The 19,810-nt window shown below is 40.5% G+C and overlaps 1 protein-coding gene across 3 annotated transcripts; it reads right to left on the minus strand.

Moving 5' to 3' along the window:
* Window positions 1-792: 792 nt before the first annotated feature.
* Window positions 793-16,279, minus strand: LOC112220889 (ADP-ribosylation factor-like protein 8B-A). Of its 3 annotated transcripts, XM_024382853.2 has the most exons (7): window positions 16,038-16,277; window positions 4,447-4,527; window positions 4,269-4,342; window positions 3,936-4,029; window positions 3,747-3,814; window positions 1,659-1,729; window positions 793-1,451 (listed from the first exon to the last, which is right to left on the minus strand). In XM_024382853.2, the coding sequence occupies exons 1-7, from the start codon at window positions 16,158-16,160 to the stop codon at window positions 1,402-1,404; spliced, it is 561 nt and encodes a 186-aa protein (XP_024238621.1). In that variant the 5' UTR covers window positions 16,161-16,277; the 3' UTR covers window positions 793-1,401. The 3 variants fall into 3 exon arrangements, with proteins under 3 accessions (XP_024238621.1, XP_024238615.1, XP_042186980.1); XM_024382847.2 differs by lacking the exon at window positions 3,747-3,814 and having other exon boundaries at window positions 16,038-16,279; XM_042331046.1 differs by lacking the exons at window positions 3,747-3,814; window positions 16,038-16,277 and adding an exon at window positions 11,170-11,722.
* Between the last annotated feature and the right edge of the window lie 3,531 nt (window positions 16,280-19,810).

The raw sequence follows: 19,810 nt of genomic DNA on the forward strand, positions 1-19,810 counted from the left end.
ACGTACTGAAGAGCTCAGTCACTTTCAACATGGCACCGTCATAGGATGCCATCTTTCCAACAAGTCAGTTAGTCAAATTTCTCCCCTGGTCAACTAAGTGCTGTTATTGTGAAGTGGAAACTTCTTTGCGCAACAACGGCTCAGTGGTAAGCCACAAGCTCACAGAACGGGACTGCCATCTGTACTCAGTTGCAACACTCACTACCGAGTTCCAAACTGCCTCTGGAAGCAACATCGGCACAATAACTGTTCGTCAGGAGCTTCATGAAATGGGTTTCCCATGGCCCGAGCAGCCGCACACAAGCCTAAGATCACCATGCACAATGCCAAGCGTCAGCTGGAGTGGTGTAAAGCTCGCCACTATTGGACAATGAAGCAGTGGAAACGCGCTCTCTAGAGTGATGAATCACGCTTCATCATCTGGCAGTCCGACGGACAAATCTGGGTTTGGCGGATGCCAGGAAAGCGCTACCTGCCCGAATGCATAATGCCAACTGTAAAGTTTGGTGAAGGACTAATGGTCTGGTGTTGTTTTTCATGGTTCAAGCTAGGCCCCTTAGTTCCAGTGAAGGGAAATCTTAACGCTACAACATACAATGACATTCTAGATAATTCTGTGCTTCCAACTTTGTGGCAACAGTTTTGGGAAGGCCCTTCCCTGTTTTAGCATGACAATGCCCCCGTGCACAAAGTGAGGTCCATACAGAAATGGTTTGTCGAGATCGGCGTGGAAGAACTTGACTGGCTTGCACAGAGCCCTGACCTCAACCCCATCAAACACCTTTTTTGATGAAATGGACAGCCGACTGTGAGCCAGGCCTAGGAGGGACCAACTCCATATTAATGCCCATGATTTTGGAATTAATGTTCGACGAGCAGGTGTCCACATACTTTTGGTCATGTAGTGTATGTCTTATTTTCCCTATAGCTTCTCACAGGACTGTCTGGAGAACATGTATAATGATGAGGCCCCAGTCAGTGGCTAAACAACCCATCCTGAGGGTGTAGGATCGCTACACTAGTGTTATAATCAGTTGGACTTACAGGTGTGGGAAACGCCTGTCGTTCAGCCCATAGAATGAAAAAGGCTGACAGACTAAACCTCTCTCTGTTCAAGAGACTGAAGTAGCACCTCATGGCAGAGGAGTAATGCCCATTCTGTGACTCATGGGATGTGGTATTTGGCATTGACCAGGGGCTACCATCTTTTGGTAGTGCAGAGGTATGGGGGTTTGTGGGGGAGAATCATTGGATAAAATTAGAACAGGGAGGAACGGGCAGGGGGCACAGTGCAGCATCTGAGTTGGAGGGAACACTGTAGATATGTGAACAGAGAGTGAACAGGGTGTGGCATGAGGGTAACATGGAAGATGGAGCTGGGAGGACAGAGTTCCTGTACTTTCAGCTTCTCCCAGATTTTGATTGTTGGATGAGCCACTGCAGTGTGATATCTGGAAGGCAGGAGACGCATGGGGGTCAGTGTGAGACAGGAGAGACAGCAGGTGAAACACGAGACGCCTACAGTGGTGGGTAAGTATGATTCGGAATACACAAGTTTATATATGTAGCCACTTTGGGTGCACCATGTTATTGTTCATTTGTTTCCTCTCCTCCAGCCTTCCACTCAGACAAGCAAACCGTTCCACCATCTTACTCACCTATGTTGTCTCTCTCTTTGCAGGAAATGGAGTAGCAGCAAATCTCTCTGTCTTGAATAGCTGCCAAGTTCCTGTAGAAAGAAAGCGGTAAAGAAAACAACCTGCCATCAACTGTGATGTTGGTGTTAATATTAACTGGCCAACAGAGGGAGCTGTTTCCTTTTGAAAACCTGTATCATTTCTAAAAGCAGTAGAGTACTAGCAAGGAGTTTCTAAACCCAGAGGTGCAAAATCACAAGACTTCTGGGAAATCTTGCGAAGCAGACCAGGCTGGGGTTTGAGAAGTGGAACATTCTTCCTTAGTTCATTTTCTCGAAATGTAAAGGCACAACATTCGAGCCAAGGACTTAAGTAGTTAGTGCTGAGCGACTAGTGCTTTTGAGATCGGTTCGGTTTTGATTAGATTCTTTTTTTAAATCCCGGTTTATGTGATTATGTGGGTTGAATGCTGTAAAACAGAATAAAACAATCAATAAAAGTCCCATGATGGTAGTGACTGCCCATTACTGCTTATCAATAATAACCATTGATTCACATTACTATACTTTAATAAAATATTTCAGTTGTGTATATTACATTTGTTTTATTTTATTACTTAATTCCAAGTCATCTCTATAGAGCTGCTGCCTATGCTGTCTGACAAAATGAGTATTTTGGTAGTTCTTCAAAGTAAATAGCGCTTACTTCTGAATACCAACTATCAATCACTTAGATCACATGTACTTTCAGGTAAAGATACCTAGCGAAGCAACTGCTCTTTCTCCCTCTCTCCTAACGTAGCAGGCATAAAAGGAACACACAGACCAGACAAGAAGGCGCGCAATGGATTATGGTAATTGTAGTTAAAGGAGTGCCTTTGATTTGATGGCCTGCAAATGTGCAGTTTGGCACAAGACAACCTTCAAACCCGACGAAGTGTTTGTGTGTTTCTAGTGTTTCTAGCCAACGTCGCCTACAAGCGTGATCAGGGATTTCTACTGGAGAAGCCGTTTCTGCCCATCTTCATACTGTACTGTATTTGGTACAAGTGACAGAATAATGCAATGTTTCTCAATGAAAAAGGAAAACAAAGCTTATAAAAAAGGCATGCCTAGAAAGTCATAAATCATAACTTCTCTTCTAAAATAAAACCATTAGGTCTTTGCTGATGTGAGATTAGTAAAAGGATAGCAGTGTTCAAAACTCCAGCAAAGTACTTCAAGAATGGTAACTAATCTTCCAAGGTAGTTATGGTCATAAGAAGAAAAAAAAAAAAAAATGTGACTACAATATCTAACTTCTTGGCGACCTGACCAAATTCACATAGAAATGTCAGTTATAGATCTTTCATTCTCATTGAAAGCGAGTCAAAGCGGTAGATCTGTTCTATGTGCGCTATTTCAATGCTTTCCGTTTTTTAAGTTTAGTTTTTGTACACCAGCTTCAAACATCCAAAACAACATTTTTATTTATTGCAAAGGTATTTCACAGCGGTTTAGATGGTGCAATGATTCTCTACACAATGGACTGCTTGTTTTGTCACAAACTCAAATTATGGCAAATTATTAGAATTGTAGAAACCAGGAAATGGTGGAACGATTTCTGCATAGTGCATCCTTTAAAAAGTAATTGTGTGTGATGAATGTCTTTGTACTGCTACTATATTAGTGTATCCATCTTGAAGTGGATAAGCACAGCCAAGGACACAGCATGGAAGGAAACTGAAAAGCTGTTTAAAAGTTTATAGACGAAACAATTGTGACATCAGTGATGCCATCACCATTTCATAAGTACCCTGTTAAACCTGAAATATTATGAGAAGCACATGATCAGAATATAGAAAGGCCCTAACTCACAATGTTCAATATCCATCTCCAGACTTTTCAAATCGGGAATGGGGGGGCAGTGTGTATACATGTGTTGGCAATAAAAATAAATCAAGGCACAATAAGAGAGGGACTCCTCCTCCGTCATTTAGTTAGAATGAGTATACTCAACTTTAAAAAAGGGGGTGTAGAGTTGATTCACACTACCTCAGCTAAGATGTTGTGTGATTACTTCTGTGGGTTTACTACTAGGAAACACCTCATCTTTTCTCTTCATACTCACATGTTTTCAATGAGCTGCTTCTCATCTAGAGCACTGGGGATATCTCTTTTGTTGCCAAGAACCAAAATCTAAAAAGCCAAACCACAGTTTAGCTCATGTGGCAGAAATGCTTGCTGATCATATTAAGAAACTCTGTCATTTACATGAATTCATTCAATTCAGCAGTTTCGGAAGTGTAGGCTTACTTACAGGAATTCCTTGCAACTGAGGCTTGTCTAACAAATTGTGCAGCTCATTCCTGGAAGCCTCCACCTTCTCACGGTCAGCTGCATCCACCATGTATCTAAAGAAATCAAATATTTAAAAGACATGGCACAAGTTGACAAACGCATAAAAAATAATGTTATGTATACTTTAAAGAATTGGACGTGCTCAAAACATACCCAACTCAATGTTCGAACATTGACTGGTATTCACTGAACGTGTCTCTTAAGACAAACAGAACAATCAACAGTCCTGTACTCTTCCTGAATATAAATTGTACCCATGCAGACTGACAAATGGACAAACTCAGATACTCACACAATTGCGTTAACTCCCCGACAGTAACGTTCCCACATGCTCCTGAACCTCGGCTGCCCTCCTATATCCCAGATCTGGAAAAGCAGAGGTCACACGTTTTTTTCAATCATGCAGTAGGTATAGATTGCCACTCTGAAACATTACAGTAGCCTACATACTGTAGTGACTGAAGACCTACCTTGATGTTAACGTTGCCTTTTGTGATCTTCCTCATGTTGAATCCAACTGTAGGGATCATGTCTTCACTAAAATGCCCAGACTGAACAAGAAGAGAAAAGACCATTGATCACTTTTGAGTGATTGTACAAGCTGAGCTGACATGGAACTGACATGGAACAAGCTGAGCTGACATGGAATAAACATGGAAAAGCTAGGTCAAAGTGTTCCTAATTCTAACATGTCCTCTGGAATTGCCACCTGTATACAAGGCCTAACTAAAATGGTATACCAGAGACATAAACCTAATTGTCGTGGCTGGGCTGCATTTGTAAATTCACACTGGCTATCTACTCAGATTTGACAGCACTCGCCTGAATGTGCCAGAGTGCGAAATAAATGATGAATTTACGAATGCCCAACACCCGATGAATAAGACCGATTCAACGTCTGCAAAAAAAAGTTATTCAATTGTTGCCAGCAGCAGTTAGGTCACCAACGGTCTAGATAACCAGCTCTGCTAGGGTGAGTAAAATGGTCAGAGTGAGGTGTTCTCTCATTTGTGTCTGCAAGTAGCTAGCGAACTCGGCCAGAGCGTCCAGTGTGCTCTGAACGCTGTGAGAGCGAAACACTCTGAATTTACTAACAGACAATCTGACAACGCTCAGAATTTACGAATGACCTGGAGCGCACTCTGGAACACACCCCATATTTTGCACAATTCCTGTTGTAAAAAAAAAACTGCTCACCTGCTAAAAGTTTAGTGGTATTTGCACAAGTGCCTCCCTTATGTACATTTTTTTGACAGAAATTCTTTCAAAATAATGTGAATTTATTCATTTCTAAGGCTTGTAAGGGGTCACAACCTCTAGAGGAAATATGTTTGGAATGCAGACAAGTTTCAGATTTTAAAGGAGACAATTTGTCCGTTTGTCACTAAAGCCCCATATACCACCCACCACCGCAACCTGTATGCTCTCATCGACTGGCCCTCGCTACATATTCGTCGCCAGACCCACTGGCTCCAGGTCATCTATAAGTCTTTGCTAGGTAAAGCTCCGCGTAAAGCTCACTGGTCACCATAACAACACCCACCCGTAGCACGCACTCCAGCAGGTATATCTCACTGGTCATCCCCAAAGCCAACACCCACTTTGGCCACCTTTCCATCCAGTTCTCTGCTGCCAATGACTGGAACTAATTGCAAAAATCAATGAAGTTGGAGACTTATATCTCCCTCACTAACTTTAAGCATCAGCTATCTGAGCAGCTTACCGATCGCTGCAGCTGTACACAGCCCATCTGTAAATAGCCCACCCAACTACCTACCTTATCCCCATATTGTTTTAATTTACATTTTTGCTCTTTTGCACACCAGTATTTCTACTTGCACATCACCATCATCTGCACTTCAGTGCTAATTTGCTAAATTGTAATTACTTCGCTACTATGTCCTATTTATTGCCTTACCTCCTTACTCCATTTGGACACACTCTATATTGATTGTTCTATTGTGTTATTGACTGTACTTTTGTTTATCCTATGTGTAACTCTGTGTTGTTTTGTCACGCTGCTTTGCTTTATCTTGGCCAGGCCGCAGTTGTAAATGAGAACTTGTTCTCAACTGGTCTAGCTGGTTAAATAAAGGTCTATCGCCTAAGAACCCTGTCTTATGAGAAGAATAGGTGCAGGGAGGCAGAGGGAATTTAAAGGTCCAATGCAGACATTTTTAACACATTACATAATTTCTGGGTAACAATTAAGTACTTTACTTGTGATTGAATTTTTTTTTTTTTTTAATAGCTTTTTAGCAATTTCTCAAGCAAGAATTGTGCTAGGACTGACCAGGAGTGGTCTAAGTGGGAAGGGGAAAACTGAAAAATAGCTGTTATTGGCAAATCAACTTTGTATTTGTCACATACATCTTAAACAACAGGTGTAGCCTAACAGTAACATTTTTACTTACGGGTCCTTTTCCAACAATGCAGAATTAAAGATAAAAAATAAAATCTAGAAATAGTGACATGAGGAATACACACAGTGAGTAACCAATAACAATTACAAGAGGTTTGGCAGAGAGGTTTGGAAGTCTTATTGGTCTATTAACCAAAACTCCATCCCACCAAAACAGGCTGACATTTCAGGTGGTCTTTCAAACAGCTCTTACACTAAAAACGGCATTTTCATAATTTTCACAATATTATTCCAACCGCCGTGTGGAAATATAAAACACAGAAATATCACGTTTTTGAATGCACTGGGCCTTTAAAAGAGCAATGCGAATGGTGTCTTTTTAGCCAACCCTAAATCCTAGGCCTACACTCTCGATGACAGGACAGTTAAACAATTGAAGTCATTCTGCAGTCAACTGTCTTTGTTTGGGTTCAAGTAAAGGGCAGTCTCTGAGCAAGACATATGCTTTGTCTGCCGCACATTAGTAACCACATGACTTGATTAGTCACCTGACCAGGCCAAAGTAGAAGTGAGTGTAGTGGTCTCGTGAGTGAAGCCTGGCTGGAAACACCACCACCCTAACATATTACAACTAGCCACATGGGCACTTCCCCATCAACGGCATGCATCTCATTCACTACAACACTGACTGACTCAGAATAAGTCCGTAGTGTTACTCTCTCTACATCCTATAAGAAATACCTGGAATTATAGGCTACCTGGAAAAGTTTAGGTATCAAATCGTGAACAATTTCTCATTCATCTTTATTATGTTGTTAGATACAGTAGAAACAATGACTGGGTGTTTTGAGGCAAGAATGCTGCTGAAGGGAATCAGAGCACAGAATGGAGTGATAAATCATGTGTTTATGTGTTTGATACCACTCTATTCCAGCCATTATTGTGAGCCGTCCTCCCCTCAGCAGCCTCCACTGCTTAGGTCTTCAAGTTCATCTCATTCTGTTCTGTTGGAACTGTTCTGGTCAGCTAGTGTCTTTCTGTCTTTGATCTTGCACATCCAAACCACTGTGATGTCAAGAGGAAAGGATCACGATTTCCAAGGCCTAATAATCAGCTTTTGAGAAACCCTAGTTGTAACACTAATGACAAAATGATTGTATAAGAGACCCTGGCCTGTTTGTTTAGCCAACGCAACTAGCTGAAAATCAAATTTATTGGTTGGGTATACAGTTTAGTGGGTGTTAGCTGTGAGTCATTGAGAGTGAAGACTGTGGGAGAATCTGAACTGCATTCTCCTCGGCACCTTCTCAAAACCCATTGGAGGAGAAAGCCAAAGGTTCCTCCCCTCTGACCTTTTCCAATAGGTTTTGAGAAGGTGATGAGCGAGGACGTGAGCAGTAGGGCTGTGACGGTACCAGCATAACAATGTTTTTTCCATGCCAAAAATTAAAACACAAGGCAGACCAAACTCTTTGGTCCTTTGAAAACCTGCTATATGCTAAATATTGTGTGCTATAGCTTGGAAAATAAAATGTGACTCTGGATGACAACATAATGATGCTTGAGAATGCCAAGAGTGTGAAAAGCTGTCATTAAGGCAAAGGGTGGCTACTTTGAAGAAACTAAAACATGTTTAAAACTTTTTTAGTTACTACATGATTCCATGTGTTATTTCAGAGTGTTGATGTCGTCACTATTATTCTACAATGTAGAAAATAGTAAAAATATAAAACCCTTGAATGAGTAGGTTTGTGTGTGTGTGTGTATATATATATATATATATATATACATACATACATATACATACATACATACATATACATACATACATACATACATACATACATACATACATACATACATACATACATACATACATACATACATACATACATACATACATACGTACATACATACATACATACATACATACACATACAGTACCAGTCAAAAGTTTGGTCACACCTACTCATTCAAGGGTTTTTCTTTATTAGGTTGGAATAATACTGTGAAATTGTGAATATTATGATAATGCCCTTTTAGTGTAAGAGATGTTTGAAGACAGCCGGAAATGTCAGCCTGTTTTAGTAGGAGGGAGTTTTAGCCTTCCATGGTGACATCATCATGCGGTAAATGAGTTAATAAACCAATAAAAGAGTTCCAAACCTCTCTGCCAATAACATCACATTTTCAGTTTTCCTCTCCCCACTCAAACCAATCCCAGATAGTCCTTGCAAACTTCTTGCTGGAGAAATAGCTTTTTTCAATAACAGTTTTTTTTTATAGCCCAGCCTAAATGTCCACCAGAGGGCATTATTCCTGATGTTTGGCTCTTCATAAAACATCCTCCAATTAAGCTGCAAAGGCGTCAGTTTCTTCCTTAAACCGATCAAATTGGCACTCCTCCCCAAAAAAGGACAAATGTGCAAATTCTTAATAAAAACAATTTTCCACCACCATGCTAGAGTGGCTAATACTACTTCTGGAATAAATTACCAAACTATAAAACTAGATAACGGGCGGCAGGGTAGCCTAGGGGATGTCAGACGGCATCCCCAGCCGCGCCCTCAGAGCATGCGCAGACCAGCTGGCCGGTGTGTTTACGGACATATTCAATCAATCCCTATACCAGTCTGCTGTTCCCACATGCTTCAAGAGGGCCACCATTGTTCCTGTTCCCAAGAAAGCTAAGGTAACTGAGCTAAACGACTACCGCCCTGTAGCACTCACTTCCGTCATCATGAAGTGCTTTGAGAGACTAGTCAAGGACCATATCACCTCCACCCTACCTGACACCCTAGACCCACTCCAATTTGCTTACCGCCCAAATAGGTCCACAGACGATGCAATCTCAACCACACTGCACACTGCCCTAACCCATCTGGACAAGAGGAATACCTATGTGAGAATGCTGTTCATCGACTACAGCTCGGCATTCAACACCATAGTACCCTCCAAGCTCGTCATCAAGCTCGAGACCCTGGGTCTCGACCCCGCCCTGTGCAACTGGGTACTGGACTTCCTGACGGGCCACCCCCAGGTGGTGAGGGTAGGCAACAACATCTCCTCCCCGCTGATCCTCAACACTGGGGCCCCACAAGGGTGCGTTCTGAGCCCTCTCCTGTACTCCCTGTTCACCCACGACTGCGTGGCCACGCACGCCTCCAACTCAATCATCAAGTTTGCGGACGACACCAGTGGTAGGCTTGATTACCAACAACGACGAGACGGCCTACAGGGAGGAGGTGAGGGCCCTCGGAGTGTGGTGTCAGGAAAATAACCTCACACTCAACGTCAACAAAACTGAGGAGATGATTGTGGACTTCAGGAAACAGCAGAGGGAACACCCCCCTATCCACATCGATGGAACAGTAGTGGAGAGGGTAGCAAGTTTTAAGTTCCTCGGCATACACATCACAGACAAACTGAATTGGTCCACTCACACAGACAGCATCATGAAGAAGGCGCAGCAGCGCCTCTTCAACCTCAGGAGGCTGAAGAAATTCGGCTTGTCACCAAAAGCACTCACAAACTTCTACAGATGCACAATCGAGAGCATCCTGGCGGGCTGTATCACCGCCTGGTACAGCAACTGCTCCGCCCTCAACCGTAAGGCTCTCCAGAGGGTAGTGAGGTCTGCACAACGCATCACCGGGGGCAAACTACCTGCCCTCCAGGACACCTACACCACCCGATGTTACAGGAAGGCCATAAAGATCATCAAGGACATCAACCACCCGAGCCACTGCCTGTTCACCCCGCTATCATCCAGAAGGCGAGGTCAGTACAGGTGCATCAAAGCTGGGACCGAGAGACTGAAAAACAGCTTCTATCTCAAGGCCATCAGACTGTTAAACAGCCACCACTAACATTGAGTGGCTGCTGCCAACACACTGACACAACTCCAGCCACTTTAATAATGGGAATTGATGGGAAATGATGTAAATATATCACTAGCCACTTTAAACAATGCTACCTTATATAATGTTACTTACCCTACATTATTCATCTCATATGCATACGTATATACTGTACTCTATATCATCGACTGCATCCTTATGTAATACATGTATCACTAGCCACTTTAACTATGCCACTTTGTTTACATACTCATCTCATATGTATATACTGTACTCGATAACATCTACTGTATCTTGCCTATGCTGCTCTGTACCATCACTCATTCATATATCCTTATGTACATATTCTTTATCCCCTTACACTGTGTATAAGACAGTAGTTTTGGAATTGTTAGTTAGATTACTTGTTGGTTATTACTGCATTGTCGGAACTAGAAGCACAAGCATTTCGCTACACTCGCATTAACATCTGCTAACCATGTGTATGTGACAAATAAAATTTGATTTGATTTTTAGTGGTTAGAGCGTTTGACTAGTAACCGAAAGGTTGCAAGTTCTAATCCCCGAGCTGACAAGGTACAAATCTGTCGTTCTGCCCCTGAACAGGCAGTTAACCCACTGTTCCTAGGCCGTCATTAAAAATAATTTGTTCTTAACTGACTTGCCTAGTAAAATAAAGGTAAAATTTAAATAACCAGCTATGGGTAACTGTAGCTAGCTACATGACAGGAGTGCTAACTAGATACATTAGCTTACTATGTATATTAATAGCTTTAGGTTGGTTGTTTTTAAGGTCAACATCAAGATTTCCACCAAGGTCGTTACCTCTCTTATCATCCCTCTTCCTCACTTTGGAAAGGCACATTTAAGGTACACTCGGACGTGACGATGCAAAACGTCATTCTAGGGCCGAGGGTTGTCTACTTTGGCTGCGTTTCAAACTCATAGAAGACACACTCTCGTCCACTTACCCTCGCCTTATGCCCTTGGGGGAATCCCCGCAGCCATATTGGTCGTCGGTCCAAATGATTAGCCAAGCAAGGGAAGTTTGCAACACAAGCCCTTGTTTTTAATGGAGTTTGCGAGTGTACAATTACGTTCACTACTGGGCTTGAAACGCACAGTAATTCAATTCGCGATGATTGTACATCCGCCAAAACATAAAACCTCAACGTCAATATAGAGTCAACATACAAGTACGTGTAAGTAAAAAACAAATGTAAATAAGTTAGAAATTGTGCTACTAATGCACATGACGGTAATTATGTTTTTGTTCGGTTAGCTTTTGGGAATTGTAGAAATAAAACATCCTTCAGAAGTTCCAGGTAGGCAGGCTAACATTATTTAGATAATTAATTTGCTAGCTATCATACAGTAGGCATATATTAATAATTATATTTAATGTAAGTAGACATACAATCATAATTGACTATCGCATTTAAGGCACCCACAAGCTACCGGTGGCTGAAAAGACAATCGCGGGATGAACAAGTGACGAATTCCGGGCAAGGGAAGTCCATTTAAAAATCATTCCTTCCTCCCTATTTTTTTTAAATTATTAACAACAAATCAATACAGAAAGTACATGAGGGAACACAGGTATATATAGATTATATACAATGGACAATCGAGCTAGGGGGTACAATATCACATAATTACACAAGGACCTTAAGGGAAATACATAAAGTTACAATTCTAACAGCTTTTTTGTTAGTAGAATATTTAAAATACAGTTCAATTTATTTTTGTAGGGTAAGAAAATTTGTTTTTTTGTTTGTAAATTTACATTTGTGTATACGAAATTTGGCCAAAAGAATAATGAAATTAATTACATAAAAATGTTTCAGCTTATTTCTATCATATGTAAAGAATTCAAGCAGTACATCTCTCCACAATAGTGTAAAATCTTCATAAATGTGTTCAATTATAAATCTACTGATGTCTTGCCACAGTTTTCTTACATGAATACAATGCCAAAAAAGATGACCACCCAGAAACAGTGTTGTGTCACAAAAGGAGCTATTTGAGTTGATGTTTTCCTTAAACTTCTTCATATAGTGGTTGGCAGGATAATATTTATGAATAATTTTAAAGGAAACTTCCTTAATTTTGTTAACAAGTGTGTGTGGCAACATCCAAACTTTTTTCCAACAGATATTATCAATAAATCCATTCCAATAAGGCATGACATAAATAGATACAACATCCTGCTGAAACAAGATTTGTATCGCTCTGTTGTTGAATGGACCAAAAGAGAAACAAATCTTTCCTACTGATGAGTCAACAGGGTCAATAGAAGGTAGGCTCTGAGGGTCAGGTCTTGACATGTTCCTGAATAACAGAGCAACACCTGAGGGAATGGCATCTAAAACAATTGCAAAATCTTCAGGTGTTACAGGGACCTTGTAAAGTGATAAGAATTCCTTATAACTGAGTAAAAGACCCTCTGCATTTACCAGTTGGCTCACCAATAGGATATTATTTCGGAATCAATATTCTAAAAACAAAGAAGTATTTTTATACAATATATCCCGATTATTCCATGTATAATATCTGTGTGGAGAAAATTTGTGTTTATAAATTAAGGACCATGACAAGAAAACCTGCCAATGAAAAGCTGAAAGTTTCACTGGAATTTTGTCAATATTATAATTGCAAAAAAACATGAAGTTAAGGTCACCAAAATTAGAGAAGACATGATGAGGAATAAAATTCTAGATAGAAGTGAGTCTTCTTAGGAATTGTTTTATCCAATTGATCTTAAAAGTATTATTTAAAGTAGTAAAGTCGAGAAAATTCAGTCCACCATTCTCATAAGTGTTCATCACAACAGTTTTCCTAATGTAATGGGTACGGTTTCTCCAAAGAAAGTTGAAAAGCATCTGGTCTATCTCCTTGCTTATTTTACTGTCAAGATATAAAGATAGAGCGCCATATGTTAGTCTAGAGATACCTTTAGCCTTGGTTATTAGGACTCTACCTTTTAAAGATAAGTCCCTCTGTAGCCATTGATTTAGCTTCTTCTGGGTATTTTTAATAGGAGGGTTAAAATGTAGTAAGCCTCTAGACTTTTGATCCTTTGTAATGGTTATGCCTAAATATGTAAGTTCTTCTTTTACTGGAATACCATAATGTGAAGGGGTCACACAATCTTTGACAGCTATGAGTTCATATTTATTAATGTTAAGATATAGACCAGATGCTTTGGAAAAGGATTGTATCACATTGATCGATATGGGAATTTGGTTAGCGTATTTCAGAAAAAGTGTAGTACCATCAGCCAGCTGGCTTATAATAATTTCTTTACCAGCTATGGAAATACCTTACAGGACTATTATTTAAAGAATTTGCAAGAAGTTGGGTGATTAATAAAAACAGATACGGGGAGATAGGAATTAGGCAAGGTTGTCCTCTCTTTAACTCAAATCTAGGTGAGGTGCCATATTTCAATTTGATAGAGCTGTTACCATTTGCATAGTCTTAATAGCCTTACAGAAAAAATCCCCAAAGCCAAGTCTCTCAAGGGAGTGGAAGAGAAACTGATGCTCTACTGTGTCAAATGATTTATAAAAATCTAAAAATAATATGAAGCTATCCTCGGTTATTAGGTCTGAGTAGTCAAGTATGTCTAATACTAGTCTGACATTGTTAGAAATATGTATGTTCCTCATTAAGCCAGACTGTGTTTCATCAATGATTGCATCCAGGACTTCTTTAATTATTTTTGCAAGTAGTAAAGGCGAATATCTTATAGTCATTATTAAGCAGACAAATTGGACACCAGTTATCGATGAGCAGCACTTCTTTATTAGTAGGTATCAGTGTTATTAACCCCTGACTCATTGTAGGAGGGAGAACATTGTTTTTAATACTCTCTAAAAAAATACTTCAAATAGGAAGGGAGCTACTTATTCAGAAAATAATTTGTAAAATGATGATGTAATTCCATCAACACTTGGTGATGTATTGTTCTTTAGATGTTTGATAGACTCTAATCTCTTCAACTTTGATGGGTTCATCACAATGTTTAGAATCTATATCACTGAGAGTGAACATTATTCAGTGAGTTAAAAAAAACATATCTGTGGATTCCTGACAGTACGTAGAGCTATACAATTTTCTGTAAAAATTGCTACAGTATTTAGCGATGAATTTTTGGTCATCTGTAATAACACCATCAATGTTAAATTTATGGATAGTGTTATTTTTAGAGTGAAATTTCCCAAGTCTGAAGAATAGGATGAATTCTGTTCTCCCTCCTCAATCCATTTTTTTCCTAGATCTAATAAAGGTTCCTTCTGTTTTTAATCTATATATATTATCCAGTTTATTTTGTAACTCAATTAGTTCCATCTTCCCCTCCCGCGAGAGGGCGGCTGGGGACCACTGAGAAAGGGAAGTTATCTTAATGATCACCTTTTCCTCCTCAGCTCTTCTGGTCTTAGTAAGATTACTACCATATTTTCTAAGGTATTTGGACACCTCAAATTTAAAGAGCTCCCAGTTCTTGCAATAAGATCTTTCTTCACAAGCCCTTTCCCAAAAGTGTGAGAGCAGATCTTTAACCTCAAATTTAACTATATCATTATTTAATAATGAGCTATTTAGCTTCCAGTAGGATGCTCTGCCAAGGTTAGTATCAGGGGTAAATATTTTGATATCAATGTAAATAGCCCTATGGTCTGTGAGGGGAGTAGTACAAATATTTGTAGTAACACACTCGCCATCAATACATTTGGATATAAGCCAAAAATCTATTCTAAGGTCCTTGTGTAATTGTAATGTGATATTGTACCCCCTAGCTCGATTGTCCATTGTTTGTAATCTATGTATGCTTGTGTTCCCTCATGTGCTTTATGTATTGATTTGTTAAAAAAAAATAAAAAAATAAAAAAACAAGTAAAAGATATGTGAACATGCCAGGTATAGCTATCTAATAAAGAGATACGTTAAGAATTATCCTGTAGTACTGCATTTCATTATTTTGTACAAAGTGTACAAAACAACTTGTATGTTGACTTCTCCATTGCTGACGTTTTTTTTAGCGGATGTACAATCGTCGCGAATTGAATTATGGGGAGTTTCAGGCCCCGGAGTGAACATAATTATTCACTCGCAAAACCCAATGAAAACGAGGGCCTTACATTGCAGACTTCCCTTGCTTGGCTAATCATTTGGACCGGATTCCCCCAAAGGCATGTGGCAGAGGGTGTCTTTTAAGTGTTTGGAAAGCAGCCACGGTGGAAAAGTTTATTTACCACGTTTTTTTTTTTTTTTTTTTAAGTCAGCACGGCATTATTTTATGAACGAGCTGGTCACTGGGGGGCACGAGTGTATCACCAGCTGGGTAGATGACATTTGGACGTCAAAAGACATGACTACATTAATAATATCGCCCTATTGTGGGCATTAAGGCTGTTGCTTGGCCTGTTGTAGCTAGTAAAAAGGGAAATTGGCTAATTAGCTAGTTAATCCAGATGTTTTAGGAATAAACCTTGACTAGCGAGCAAAATAATATTTAACCAAATTCCCAAAAAGTGGGTGAACAGTCTGATTATATTGCCATCAAACCACAAATAAAGACCTCTAACTAGCAGTAGACAGCTAGTTTGGAAGGTTAGCCGCGAAGTATGACTTGTGCTATTGTACGTTAACGTAGCTGGCTGACTTTGCAGAAGACAATTGTCGGATAGGCTAGTCAATCAATAATATAGATAGCAGAGGGACGATACTAAATCGATATTGCTGAAGTCGCCAACTTAGCTAGTTAGTGCTTACGTAACTAGAAAGCTACTATAACTAGCTGCTAACATTAGCTAACAGCAAAATAAAAACTTACAGCTATAACGTTAACAAATGTGGTTTTCCCCGAGTGTTGAAGTCCAACCAGAGTCAACTCCATCTCCTCTTTCCAAAAGAGGGACTTGAACCAGTCCAAAAGCCGGTTTATGAGTGCCAGCATCTTGAAATTGATATTACCACTCAACTTCGACAGAAAACGACCAGTGTTGTGGCGTTCGCACAAGTGTAGAGGAAATGCTTAGTGTTGTCATATGACTTGTGACCGCGCACAATGGACGCTTCAAGAAACGAATACTCTCTTCCTTTCTTTTGTCCCTTCATATGCGGTCACTGGGCGAATCTCAATTGTATTCTCGTTGCGTCCTCAGTATTCCCTCCTTCTCAAAACCCATTGGATGAGAAAGCCAGAAGTCCCACCTTTCTGACATTATCCTCCAATGGGTTTAGGGGGCAAGGAGAGGATGCAAGGAAGAAATTGAGATTCTCCCACTGTTCTACTTCTGTCCAGTGTCCACTCTTCCTTCCTTGCGCCCTTTACTATGCTCAATTTTGATAGTTTCTTTCTGTCCTTTGACATTGATTGCATTGATTTCACTTGTTCAAATCTTGTTAAAAAAAATAAAGTAATATGAGGAATTAGATGCCTCTACATGTTTTTGTCATAGCTGAGAGAACAGTTAATGTTCTTATCAGTAATTTACATGAGTATTATTATTACTCTTAAGAATTAGAAAAGGAAAAAAAACAGTATTAATTGTTCAAAAAAAGTAAGAAAAGCTGTAGAAATAATAATTACTATTGATGAAAGACTGCACAAATGAAGGAAGCAAGCGATAAACAAGATGACAAAATACAGGGGAATTATAGGTGGCTTAATTAACGTTGTTTCTGTAGAAGACTTCAATTTGTTCACTTGGGACTAGCTGCCATGCTATCTCTGAAATAAAAGCATTCCTGCAACACATGTCAGATCATACAGTGGAGATGCTCTCCATTGACAGCAGACTCTGGCTGGCATGGTCCTTGGTTTAAGCCTGCTGGATGAGCAGGCCACCACTCCTCCTTTAACAGTGGACAGACACATATCTGAGGAAGCGATGGAAATACTTGTAGCAGGGCAGTTCACTGAGGGAGAAAGGGTTGTGAAAAGGTTGTTTTGAACACGTCACTATTTGAACTTGAACTTTACATCTGAATACTGTAATTAATTTGAGAATACAATGTTGCCTATGCTTTATGTTCCAAAGAATTTCAAAATGACAGACACACAGTGTCAAAGATGTGTTAACCTATTCTGTGGTAGGCTACTCACTGGCTTTAGGCTTCTTGTGTCTGATTATCCTGATGCAGGCTTGAGTGAGGAACACCAGGAGTGTGACAGTAAAGAAGAAGGAGCCAATGGCCAGAATCAGCTGAATGGAACACCCGTCCTCTTTGCTTCCTGTCGCTGATGAACAGTCAAACAATTCGATCTACCCAAATACACTACATGGCCAAAAGTGTGGACACCCCTTCAAATGAGTGGTTTTCGGATATTTCAGCCACACCCATTGCTGACAGGTATATAAAATTAAGCACACAGCCATGCAATCTCCACAGACAAACATTGGCAGTAGAATGGCCCATACTGAAGAGTTCAGTGACTTTCAACGTGGCACCGTCATAGGATGCCACCTTACCAACAAGTCAGTTTGTCAAATGTCTGCCCTGCTAGAGCTGTCTCTGTCAAATGTAAGTGTTTTTATTGTGAGAAAAACTTCTAGGAGCAACAACGCTGCAAATTGGTAGGCACACAAGCTCACAGAACGGGACTGCCGAGTACTGAAGTGCGTACAGCGTAAAAATCATCTGTCCTCAGTTGCAACACTCACTACCGAGTTCCAAACTGCCTCTGGAAGCAACATCAGCACACAAACTGTTCATTGGGAGCTTCATGAAATGGGTTTCATTGGCCGAGCAGCCACACACAAGTCTAAGATCAGCATGCGCAATGCCAAGTGTCGGCTGGAGTGGTGTAAAGCTCGCCGCTATTGGACTCTGGAGCAGTGGAAATGCATTCTCTGGAGTGATGAATCATGCTTCATCATCTGGCAGTCAGACGGACAAATCTGGGTTTGGCGGATGCCAGGAGAACGCTACCTGCCCAACTGGATAGTGCCAACTATACATTTTGGTGGAGGACAAATAATGGTCTGGGGCTGTTTTTCATGGTTCGGGCTAGGTTCTTAGTTCCAGTGAAGGGAAATCTTAACGCTACAGCATACAATGACATTCTAGACGATTCCATACAGAAAGGGTTTGTCGAGATCGTGGTGGAAGAACTTCACTGGCCTGCACAGAGACATGACTTCAACCCAATTGAACACCTTTGGAATGAATTGGAACGCCGACTGCGAGCCACATCTAATCGGCCAACATCAGTGCCCGACCTCACTAATGCTCGTGGCTGAAAGGAAGCATGTCCCCGCAGCAATGTTTCAACATATAGTGGAACGCTTTCCCAGAAGAGTGGAGGCTTTTATAGCAGCAAAGGGGGGACGAACTTCATATTAATAGCTATGATTTTGGAATTAGATTTTCGACAAGCAGGTGTCCATATACTTAGTATACATTGGAAATTACTTTGGATTGTGATTTGTTTGACTAATTGCCAACATACCATGTATGCCACATTTAGAGTAATGGGTCTTGTTCCCAGGGAAGATCACATCAAGTCCATGTGCACCACACCTGTTGGTGACAAGGTATTACAAGTTATTTTGGAGCCACTAGAAACATTTCACATGATAGAGGAGCTCTGCTTAAAAGTGATATCTGGCTATTTTTCAAAATAGTGTTCTTACTATGTTAGCAGTTTGCAGTGACCATGTTCAGTGTCAGAGTATGTGTTATTAGGACATGGGACACATTTCCAAGTGTACTCCCTGGAACCTGTAGATGGAAAACATTCTTCAGGTTAGCAGTGGTATGGACATGCCTGTTGACCACTTCCCAGCATTAAGATGATGTTGTTTTTTGCTGCATTTGTATACGGAGTCAGTGACATGTAGTATTGGAAGGAAAACATATGACCTGTCCTTTTCAGTTCCTCCCCCTTGCCGCATTTATTTTCCTTTTCACATTTTGAGAAGATGTGGTCTGAGCATAGGAAACCAGAGCCACACGAACAGTTTGCATTTGGGGTTGAGGTGCACACTCTTGTGTAGACTGCCCAGAAAAGCAACAAGAGAAAGAAGACTACCAGGTGAGTCTAGTAATTCAGTGGAGACATTTACAAACCATTACATGAATGAACAGTGTGAGCCTCTCTCTGTGCCTGCCCCAACAGCCACTGCTTTCCTGTTATTAGTTACTTTGACCATTGAGGGTCGATCAACAATCTAAGGGTAGGACGCTAATGATTTTTAAGAGCTAGGCCAATAAAATGTTTTGTTTATGTCACCTGTCATCCACAGGAGGTTGGTGGCACCTTAACTGGGGAGGACGGGCTTGTGGTAATGGCTAGAGCTTAATAAGTAAACAAAAGGCACTCGCACATCTGAGCAATCTAATTTGCAGGTGCATGGCAACGATTGAACAAGATGAAGGAAAAAGGAAACCGCACACTGCTCTTGATAGTATCACCGATCTTTAATAAGCTTACGTATTTATAAGTTTACGGCCTTCTTCAGAGCTTTTGGGATTTTTTGAAAGTTGCACAATTATGTGGACCTAGCCCCTCCCACATCCGTTCTACACATCGAAGGGGGTTGGAGGCAAAGGAAAAATAAATAAGTGCTACCAAATATAACAATATGCATTTCATAAATA

The sequence above is a fragment of the Oncorhynchus tshawytscha genome, linkage group LG02 (genome assembly GCF_018296145.1).
Source record: "Oncorhynchus tshawytscha isolate Ot180627B linkage group LG02, Otsh_v2.0, whole genome shotgun sequence".
In the NCBI taxonomy this organism is placed as follows: Eukaryota; Metazoa; Chordata; class Actinopteri; order Salmoniformes; family Salmonidae; genus Oncorhynchus; species Oncorhynchus tshawytscha.

What these genes read in the sequence shown, in the direction of transcription:
- LOC112220889 (XM_024382847.2), bottom strand. Translation starts at nt 16,160, where the DNA reads ATGCTGGCACTCATAAACCGGCTTTTGGACTGGTTCAAGTCCCTCTTT. An exon ending in CGGGGAGTTAACGCAATTGT is followed by an intron (nt 4,030 to 4,268) that starts GTGAGTATCTGA and finishes TGATTTCTTTAG; the next exon opens with ATACATGGTGGATGCAGCTG. An exon ending in CTCAGTTGCAAGGAATTCCT is followed by an intron (nt 1,730 to 3,935) that starts GTAAGTAAGCCT and finishes TTCTTTCTACAG; the next exon opens with GAACTTGGCAGCTATTCAAG.